Source organism: Colossoma macropomum, unplaced genomic scaffold, assembly GCF_904425465.1.
Source record: "Colossoma macropomum unplaced genomic scaffold, Colossoma_macropomum, whole genome shotgun sequence".
Classification (NCBI taxonomy): domain Eukaryota; kingdom Metazoa; phylum Chordata; class Actinopteri; order Characiformes; family Serrasalmidae; genus Colossoma; species Colossoma macropomum.
In genome coordinates, this window is record NW_023495925.1 from 171545 (window position 1) to 181828 (window position 10284).

The window sequence follows — 10284 nt, forward strand, 5'->3', positions numbered from 1 at the left end:
TGTTGGATGTGGGAGAGCATTGCACATGCACAGACCATGTTAAACCAATTTCAATGATCAACAATGTAGTATTTGGGGAACTTGTAGACAAAAGCACTAAGAATAAATACACCATATTCTGCAAAAATAGTTGGAGGACAAGAAGACTGATTTTGCAGTCTTGGAAAACAATTTTTTACATAATAGACCAAGAAAAATCAATAAAATAATTTAAAACATAAAGCATTAAAGGTTAAGGCTGTAGAGAACTACACATTACACCCACAAAAAATTCTCTCTTTAACTCAGTAATTTATTCTTCAGTGTGTGGACTCTTGCAGTGCAGGAATCTACTCCAATGCCCATGAACAGACGCTGAATCACCTCAAAGGTATATTTGAGTTCTTTGGGGTAGTTCATGTTCAAAACATAGAGCAGCCCCATCAAGTTCATAAAAGCATTTGGTACATCACCAAGATTACGAAGGACAACTTGCTCTTCGATCACCAGGGCCACATCACTGTAGATCACTGGGAGTGGCTCCTTCACATCCTCTACAATGGCAAGGATTCCAATAGTCATTCTTTTGATGACATCCTCCTCACAATTAGTGGGCTTTATAAAAACAAAAACATAAATTGCAGACTTAGGTTTTAGAAGGTGCTTGCACACACAATACTCCAAAAGACAGCTTCATAAATAGTACCTCATTTTTAGTATAAATTTGTTTGAACTGTTCCTGTAGTTTTAGCATACCTCACATATCTTCATGAATTTAGCAGGATTCTCTCTCATGTACCAAGGCAGAGCCTGCAGCACCGCTGCCCTCTTCCTTTGGTTTGATGCCTACCAAAGCAAAAACCGCATAAAAACTCTCTCTCTCTCTCTCTCTCTCTATATCATAGCTTAGATCAACTGTCAAGTTATTGGATCCTGCACCATATTGTTTGTAAATCACAGCTTCTGCAGGACATACAATAAAACTGACATTTGTTCTATTAAAAAGCTGTTTGAAAATAAACATTAACTTACATCCTTGTCAAGGCTCTCCAGTATGGCAGTCATTTCTGTCATCCCTTCAAAACGTTTTGACCGGTACAACTGAAGAAGCTTCAGGAGATGGGAGTCAAGACCCCCATAAAAGGACTTGCTAAGGTCCATCGACACAAGCCTGGTGAATTCCATGCTGATCTACATGAAATATGAGATCACATTACATGCTTACTATAGCGTAGAGCTGGGCAATATGACAATATTTACAGTTATCCTGAAAATTCCCTCACAATATGCCTTTCGGAATGTGCCGTGGATGTTATCAGTACTTAAAATACACTTCCAGACAGCATATTTAATTGTAGAGAGAGCATAATCAGTTCTACTTAACTGGATTAACATAACACAGTGTATAAAATGTTGAATAGTTCTGGATAGTATTTTCAAAAAAATGTGAAACTGCTGTTGAGAGTTTTCAGATGGGAGGAAAAAATATTGTCAACTACTGTAAATCGTAAAAAGTTCTGTAAGTATTATATTACATTTTTGCCATATCACCCACTTATACTACAGTATTTCTTTACAATCCAAGCATTTATATTTAAAGTAATAATAAACAAAAAAAGGAACCTGTCTCTCAGTGAAAAGTGCCGGCCATCTGACTTTCACTTCCGACACTGGAGGCTCATCTTCAACAATTTCCTGTCTTCTCAAAGAATATGTGCTGCTCATTCTTGCATCTACAAAAGCAAAGTCAGGGTTCCTTTTCTTCATTTCTTGAACGATTTGCTCTCGTTCCTCTTCCAGACTTTTCCGGTCTTTTCCCTGTGGGAGATCTGGAAGAAAGTTTGTTTCAGACCGTCTAGGCTTCTTCACTTGGTTTCACTTTCCTCTGGCCTCGCCAGGACCTCTCTTCTCTGAATTCACTTTCAGTTCTTGACAACCTGCATCCCTTAACTTTTGTCTATAGTTCCCCATCTTAAATTTTAGACTTAGTTTCCACCCATACCACCCAGATGCGGAGCCTGGCTCTTTTAGACAAGGGTGTTTTTCAACAAGAGCAATCGCTACACTTTCAAATTCCTCATTCCCAGGATAGGCTTTGTATGAATATATTGCCTCAGCAAGTTTTTCTAGAATTTCAGACTTAATGTCTCTAGAAATGGTCAACAACGCATCATCTTTTCTATGAGCCTCATTGCCCTGTCTCAGCCTCAGCTCAACATCATACGAGAAGGTGGGAATAGTAAAGCAAGCTGGCCACAGCTGTGAACGACCTGAAGATGACTGTGAATGTTTGCTTGCTGAAGATGATGTAGACGGAGAGGAGACAGATAAGCTTGCAGTGTCTAAACTTGAGTCTGAAAAAGTATCTGCAGATGGATTGAAAAGGACCCTCAACGTCACTTTCTCCTCAGGCAGATCAGCTATATGTGTAAGGTTGCAAAAGTCATGAAAGTCTTCATCTTCATACTGAAGATCAAAGGACTCTTTTAGCTGCAGTTTGCTTTTTAGCACTAGTTTGAGGCCATCTACTGACTCAGGAACAGAATCAAGCTTAATTTTATGAATGTCCTGTTGCGAGATGATCACACGAAAAAGCATCTTGTTTGTAGACTGGAGCTTCCAGGGCTGTTAATAAAAGTTCAGAGAGGACCAAAAACAATTTAAAAATGTAGAAAACAACACAACTGAATGTATAATACATTGTAGATGAGCAGTTCACTACAAATGAAAAAATAATAGGCAAAATAAACAGCCCTTTTTAAAAACAAAAACAACAAAAAAAAGGTTCCTTTGAATAGTGTGAAAACAAAACTGGATTTTTGAACATATTGTAATGCAAGTAAATATTATAAATAATTATGTTTTAAGCCCTACAATTATACCTTAATGAAGCAGGAAGGTTTTTGGTGTCACCATTACTTTGCCTGCTCGAATGTATGGGTACAGCGGATGATATCCATTTAGCTCATGTGGTTCCACAATCTTTAGCTCAGATGCGTGGTTTTTCATCAGTTCATAACTCCGCAAATGCTCTATGTACCATGCCGTGAAGGGTTCAATGATGAACGAAACACTGTTTGACACAATGATTATTTTCACTAACTTGCCAAAGTCAGGCAGGCCACTGGTGTGTCCCACAGACAAAAACATTCCTTCTGAATACTTGGTGCCATGGAGACATGCATGAGTTGCAAGAGATATAGTGGTAATGCTAGCATATTTGAGCTCTATAGCCTTCTTTATGGAGTGCTCTAGTGTCTCAGGTGAAACAACAGCAACATGCCCTACCTCCAGGTCAGGTCTGAAAAGACTTGGCAGGTCTAAATAGTAAGCTAATGAAAGTTGGTGTTTTGTAGCAAGAGTTAGCAAGATATTTTTGAAATTCTTAACATCATGCACTACTCTTTTAAAAAAGCTGTGTTTCGCTTCGAAACGAATAGTCCAGAAATCAATCAGTGGTCCAAATCTACGAATAACTTCGGGGTAGTGTTCTAAGAAGTGATGCTTGGGCAGCAAGTGGAAATCTGGAAAAACTTCTTTTAACAAAGATCTATGGTCTGAGATTTTGGACTCTAGGTAGCACAAGGTCTCATTTGAAAACTGCGAAGTAGCCAGGAGTTCAACAATGTCTTTCAAGTCTAATAAAATTTGCCATGTTTTCTCTTTCTCAGGTATTTTGTCACCAATCATTAGTGGCAGTAATCGCAACAAAGTCCAGTTCTCATGGCAGTTACCACCAATGGAACCTTTCAATGCAAATGATTTTGGAATTTGTTGTGGTCTGTTTGTTTTATCAAGTAACTTGTAAGGAAAGGAATGGATGATTGCATTGAGATGATCTAATGTAAAATAATTCTTGGAAATCAAAGACTTCAGACATAAGCTCAACTCATTTGGTATTACGCCTTCCAGAAGGTCATGCATAAAATCTGGAGGAAATCCACGTATTGAGTGGAAATGAGAAAGTCTATTAAGAACACAGTCTCTTTTTACACCATCCAGTGGAAGCAAATGTGTACTCTTTTTCAATTCCAACAGGATGTGCTCATGAGCTTCAACTGTTCGGAGTGGGAAATGTCCCTCTCTTACTTCATGAACGTTTATGTCCGTGCGGCTAGCTAAACAAAATCTACAGAATTTATCAACATTAAAGCTTTCTTGAAAACCAGCAAGTGAGTGGGCTCCCAAATTGTCCGCAGACACAAAGTACAGTACCTTTAATATTTGCTCCCAATTTCTGAATGTACAAACCTTGCTGCTCAAGTACTTCTACGTCTTTCACCAACAGCTGAAGAATGGAATCATAGCCATACTTTTTCACATCACTGCTGTAACAGAGACAAGCCAAATAGATGGACTGCACAGAGGACCTATACTGTATTGGTAAATTTGAAATCACCCAATAAACTGCACAGACCTTGTGCTTCTTTCTTGAAGTTCCTAATGGGTTACAAATTTCAAAGTCATCTATGTATAATCCCAGAGCTATGCTTAAACTATCTGAAGACAGCAACTGATTCTCTTTGCAATACAATCCATCTCTGTATGTCTTAAAATGAGTCAAATGTCCAAAAGCTTCTGTATCTTCTGTCTGCAAGATTTTATCTAGAACATCATTACGATTTAACAGTTCTGACAAAATTTTCAAAATCGGAACATAAACATATTTTCTTTTGGAAGATGCATCTAAAACATATTCAACAGGCTCAATCACTTTAAAATTTGCCTTGTAAAAGGTGGTTCTTCTGTATTCTGAACCAAAAGGACCGTTCTTTGACAGTGATAACAGGGGATTTGCTTTTCTGACTATCTCTGTTATGGCAGTGGTGATGGAATTATTTACTGTACAGTTGTGCTTAATCAATATGCTTTCAATTAATTTTGGTGTGAACTCTTCAGCAATTGAACAGATATTCCAGAGTTCACAATTTCTTGAGTTGTTGCCTTAGACACATGAAGAACTGTTTGCATCCGAAGAAACAAGGAAGCTAATTTGTGTTGAAGCAATTCATGCAGGTCTTCATCATATTGTAAATCACAATCCGATGCAGAAAAGTCCACATGATCCAAATGTGCCTCAAAAGTCGAACTTTCAGAATTTGAGACACCAGGAGTGCAAAGCTGGTAGATGTCCCCACAAAAATTCTCTATGGTACACAGACGATGGCTTTTACTCTTATGGGCATGGAAAGTACTATAAACACTGGACTGAAAGCTGCAATTTTCAAAGGGACATTTTACAGTCTCCTTATTTCTGATATGAGTGTTTAGGTGTGCAAAATACTGTGTAATACTGCAGGTCTCAGAATAATTGCACAGATCACAGTTCAGCTTTGAGGTTGCAGTGCTGACCTGACCAGACTGTCTATGGTCTGTAGTCAAATGTTTCTTCAGCGCAAGTTCAGTTCTAAATGAGCACACACAGTCTTCATAGATGCAGGGTAGGGGACAATTACTTGCGTGATAGCAGTGTTTTAGTTTGTAGTGAATTATGAGAGTGCGCTGGTTGGGTGACGAGAAAGAGCAGACTTTGCAACACCACCTCATTGGCTGGGGTCAAGGGCCCCACACTGCTCAAACTTCAAGGAGACTGGAGAAATATGCACCAATGTAATCCTTTTAAAGAAAGAAAAAAATAAATAAATAAATTTCATACACTTTTATGAAATCAGAGAGCATCCAGAGACGGTTTAATTCTTTTTTTCTCATCTCATATAATGATACATACAAAATGTTTTAATGTATTCTATCAAAGTTAGAATGTACACTCATTAAAATGTAAACTTCTGTGGAATAAACAATGGAATTAAAAAACTAATATTATTGTCAAAGACAGCCTGTGGTGTGTGATTAATGTGCATTGTTATTCAAGTAGACCTAATTAAATTAATAATTATACTTCACTTAAAATGATCTTATACTGGAAGCTTTGGATTAGGAATAACATCATTCAAACTCAAACACCTACAAACATTTAAAATCAAATATTCATTTAAGTGGTCAGTTTGAAGCTTGTACTGGCTTACCTTTCAGTCCCACACCACCCCGACTGCACATGGTATTGCAGCAATTAACACCAGCAGGGATAGGCCCAACAAGACGTGAATCAGTTCACTGCCTGTAGCTTGATGGCTTGAAAGACAAAAGTTGATCACAAATATGTCAGGTAAACAACTCAAGCAAGCCAAACAACAGTCAAACAACAGTCTAATAACTACATTTAGATGCAGTTCATTCACCAGGGCAAATTTTCATCAGTGACATTTGGGTCACTTAGCGTTACCACTCGTTTAATACTTAGACATTAGCAACGAACAGCCCCGTATATTTAAGTTTTGCTCACTTAGTGTATTTGTGGCTAGCCTACGGTTAACCTCATGTACGCTGTGCGTCCGTTCTTCGACGGTTACTATTTACAAGTGACAAAAAGGTGCATTTTGTACGTCTAGCGGCATGCAGCTCGCGAAAACAGTCGTACGGAAAGCAGAACTGCAATACGATGCAGAAAGCATAACCGCAGTTCATTCGCCTTTGACTGGTAAAAGAATGCCACACTGCTAACACAGAGGCTTTTTCCAAGCGCAAACAGTGCGGTTCTCATTTATGATTCGACATGCCCTTCATTTAGGTCAGCTCTCGTGAAAGACACAAAATACGTTAGGAACTCACGCGGCTTCCTCGCGACCCGCGCCTCCACACTGCAACTCACAGCTAATCACTAGCTAGCTAGCTAACTTAACCTAGCTACCCTATCTAGTTACCTTTGACGTTAGGTTATCAGCACACAACAGAAAACATTTAGTAAAAAAATAAATGAATATGAAATTCCATAAGGCCATATGTAAACTCAGCTTGGACTATATTCAACTTATATAAGCTTCCTTTTTAGCCATCAACTGATATCCAAGTTAGCTAACTAGCAACTAACTAGGTTAGCTGTTAGCTAACTTAGTTAACGTTAGCTTGCTGAGCTCTGTGCACAATAGCAACAAATACCGCCAATTTGAGGCATACTCAACAAGATACCTTAACAGACTAGAGTTTAGTGTGCCGGTCACCATTGCATTTTAACCTAATACTTAGCTACACACTTTAACTCTAAAAGCAAGTAGCTGAGGCGACAAAATGTGATAACTTTCAGCTGATAACCTATAAATAAATGTCATTAGCCTAGCTAGGTTAACTAACTTAAGCTCACGATGGCCATCTGGCACATATGACCACGTAGTCAACATTTAATTTCCATAGCTTTCAGCTAAGCGCTAGCGTTAGCCTGCTAGCTAGCGAAAAAAGTAAGTTAGATAAAGCCAATGTTAAGTTACTTACTTCAGCACTGTAGGTAAGCTTCGATGTAGTGTAGTGGATGACCTTCATAAAATTAAACAATTTGAAGCTGTATTTGTAGTTTGTAGAACTTGACTGCCGGGCATCCCTGTTTTCCGAAATGGCCGTCCTTCGTCTTCGATTCAAAGTTGAACCAGTGCTGACGTCAGAGCTTCGGCGCATGCGTCGTATACAAAAGTTGATTGGAAACCCTTTTTTTCATTGTTCAAACAAGCGATTTTAAGTTTTAATGTTCATATTCAAGTTGAAATTCTTAAAACTCATTTTGTTAAGTTGTAATGGCCGGTCAGTTCACTCAACATGACCATACTAGTTCAACTGACTAAAACACAGAATCGCTTTTTACAGTGTACATATGTTTACATCATGTAACATGATTGGAATTATTAAATGTGTTTGGCATCATATCTTTTCTAGCACTTCACTAGGCACTTTGTACTGTGCCACTTTGTTTTCTGCTTAGTTAGCCAGTTAGCTAGTCTAACATGGTTCAGTATTAGCCTCAAATCTATTATTTCTAATACTTTTATTATTATTATTATTTATTTATTTTATTTTTTTTACCCTGTTGCCAAATCGATTGATCTCTGTTACAGTATAAGACTCTGCACTGCATTACAGTGAAGGGATCTGAATGACTCAGTTCAGAGCACAGGCTAATGATTTTGTATGAACAAACCCCCTCAGCCTCCTGTGTTCTGTAATTCATAATAATGGAAAGCCCTAATGAACAGTGCAAAAACACAAACCTGATAAAATATATGTTTAAGCTTCTCCTATTTCCTCACTTATTATTATTTTTTTATTAAGACCAGGGTCAGATGGCTATAACACAGTAAGAGTGTAAGATGAGTTCTTCAGTCAGGGGGAGGAGCTGAGTGAGTGTAAAGAGTAGAGATGATCAGCACACTGCCATGCTGACATGCTGAGGAGCTTAAACTCAGTGTGTGTTCTTCTCCCAGTCAGTGCTGACCACCATGATCATTTTCACTGTACTGCTGCTCTCAGCTCTTAAAGGTAAATTTACTACAGTTTACTACAACTAACATATGGTATAATAACATTTTAATGCTATTCATTTATTAGATTTTTGTATTGTATGTAGTTTGATGATCATTAACACAGTTACTTTAAAAATTGCAGGTAACAGAGCTGAAGACGTCATCACTCCAGACAGAGATGTTATTTTTGCTGTTGAAGATCAAAAGGTTACATTTTCCTAACTACACTGGAACTGCTGACAGTCATCACTGGTATCGACAGTATTCGGATTCACCTCCACAGTTCCTTATACTGAACTATTTAGGGGTCGTTACTAAAGCTCAACCTCCGATTCCTGGAATATCAATTGATCATGTCAAAAAATTAAAGAAAGTGGATCTGTTGATCTCCTCTGCTGCAGTATCAGACTCTGCACTCTACTACTGTGCCCTGCAGCCCACAGTGATTGAGCCGAGCAGGCCTAGGTCCACCCATATTTATCACATGCCCACTCAAAAGTACTGCTCAAATTTACTATAAGTATTAAAAATCTTATGAATAAATTCCCCCAAACGCAAACAAACACATACTTCCTAAATATATACATATTCACATATTCAACATTCTATCTTTGACAATGACCATTCCAAATCTGAAATTAACAAATAACTATAAATGTGAGGTGTTTGCAAACTGTCGCTCCCTCCTGATGCTTTTCAAGAGATTATGAGTTAACTGAATGAGTTTATTGAACCGTGCAGTATCAGGGATGCTGTCAGCATTTTGGATTTAAATGTGATGCTTTAGTTGGAGTTGTGTATGAACAGTGTATAAACAAGGCTTGTATTGAGCACAAAACATAGGATTAGATAATCAGGATAAGTCAGAGAACTGTTTGAGACATGAGGAGAAGTTCCAAGTCGTACATGTGCAGTTAAGGCATTTAAACGGTGAACAGTGGTTTTCTGAACTGGATTACTGACCGAATCATCGCTGAATCACCATAAAGTCACTCTGGACACACAAGTCCTGCTGACAGTGATGTGTGCATTGTGTTGCTGTATTGACCTTTCTGTTGCCATGTGGAGGCTAATGCAGAGAGCTAATGGCAGGTTTTACAATGGTTATGGCTGTGTTTGGAACTGTATTACTGGGTTGTGGGATATTGAAGCTGGTTTCTCTTACTCTGGCATTCAGGGCAGGTTCTGCTGAGTGTTCTAATGTGTAAATCATGTCTTTTTTTTAACCCTTTGTTTATAATATGAATGCTAAAAGCAGAGATGTAATATAACAGTAGCAAGTGGGTTTGGGTGATTTTGGAGCTGGATTTCTGACTGATGGGCGGTCACAGATGGATGAAATCATCCTGGTTTGTAAGGGCAGGGTCTGCTGAGTGCTCTGATGTTTGGATCATGTTGCTCTTTTAACCCTTTGTTGAAATCTAAAGGCTAAAAGCAGAGAAACAATATAAGGATTTTTGGGATTTTCATTGCTCATTGGTAATGAAGTCACAGCTCAATGACGTCACGTGAGCTAGTTTGGGCCGGGTCTGCTGAGTGTTCTGATACATGGATATTTGTAGCTTAAACCGTTCTGGAGTTGTGAAGGCTAGAAGTGTTTTTGTTTTTTCATTGACGACATCTATGCAACACAGTGTAACTACATGTGTGTTGTTATTTAATATATTCACTAATATTCGAAAATGTGGTCAAAAGGAAAATTAAAGAAAAATTGTCAGTAGGCTTGTCCTAACTTTTGACTTGTATTGTATGTATCTTAACCATTTCATTATGGGCAAGAAGGAATTCAGCTCTATCCTCAGCTCAACAGCAGTGACTCTGTAAGTTTGTAAGTTACTAAGTTTGTACTGTCCTAATGATGTAGTTCATAGTTCAGACTCTCAGAGCTGCCTGCCTCATGCTGTAATACTCAACATATTTACCACAAGCACTTCCTGGGTGGGTTTACCCAGTGTGATTT

At 38.3% G+C, this 10284-nt stretch overlaps 2 protein-coding genes across 2 annotated transcripts; both read right to left on the bottom strand.

The window, feature by feature from the left end:
- Positions 1-279: 279 nt before the first annotated feature.
- LOC118803578 lies at positions 280-2140 on the bottom strand. Its single transcript, XM_036564060.1, has 4 exons — positions 1603-2140; positions 1012-1170; positions 736-825; positions 280-594 (listed from the first exon to the last, which is right to left on the bottom strand). The coding sequence occupies exons 1-4, from the start codon at positions 1744-1746 to the stop codon at positions 280-282; spliced, it is 708 nt and encodes a 235-aa protein (XP_036419953.1). The 5' UTR covers positions 1747-2140.
- Positions 2141-2215: 75 nt separating this feature from the next.
- LOC118803580 lies at positions 2216-6892 on the bottom strand. The gene is made up of 2 exons (XM_036564061.1): positions 6006-6892; positions 2216-5595 (listed from the first exon to the last, which is right to left on the bottom strand). The coding sequence occupies exon 2, from the start codon at positions 3901-3903 to the stop codon at positions 2863-2865; it is 1041 nt and encodes a 346-aa protein (XP_036419954.1). The 5' UTR covers positions 3904-5595; positions 6006-6892; the 3' UTR covers positions 2216-2862.
- Positions 6893-10284: the final 3392 nt, after the last annotated feature.

Excerpts from the sequence above, each read along its gene's own strand:
- LOC118803580 (XM_036564061.1), bottom strand. The coding sequence starts at position 3,903 with ATGCATGACCTTCTGGAAGGCGTAATACCAAATGAGTTGAGCTTATGT.
- LOC118803578 (XM_036564060.1), bottom strand. The coding sequence starts at position 1,746 with ATGAAGAAAAGGAACCCTGACTTTGCTTTTGTAGATGCAAGAATGAGC. Across the intron at positions 1,171-1,602 it reads CACTTTTCACTGAGAGACAG|ATCAGCATGGAATTCACCAG; the intron begins GTTCCTTTTTTT and ends TATTTCATGTAG. Across the intron at positions 826-1,011 it reads TGGAGAGCCTTGACAAGGAT|GCATCAAACCAAAGGAAGAG; the intron begins GTAAGTTAATGT and ends TTGCTTTGGTAG.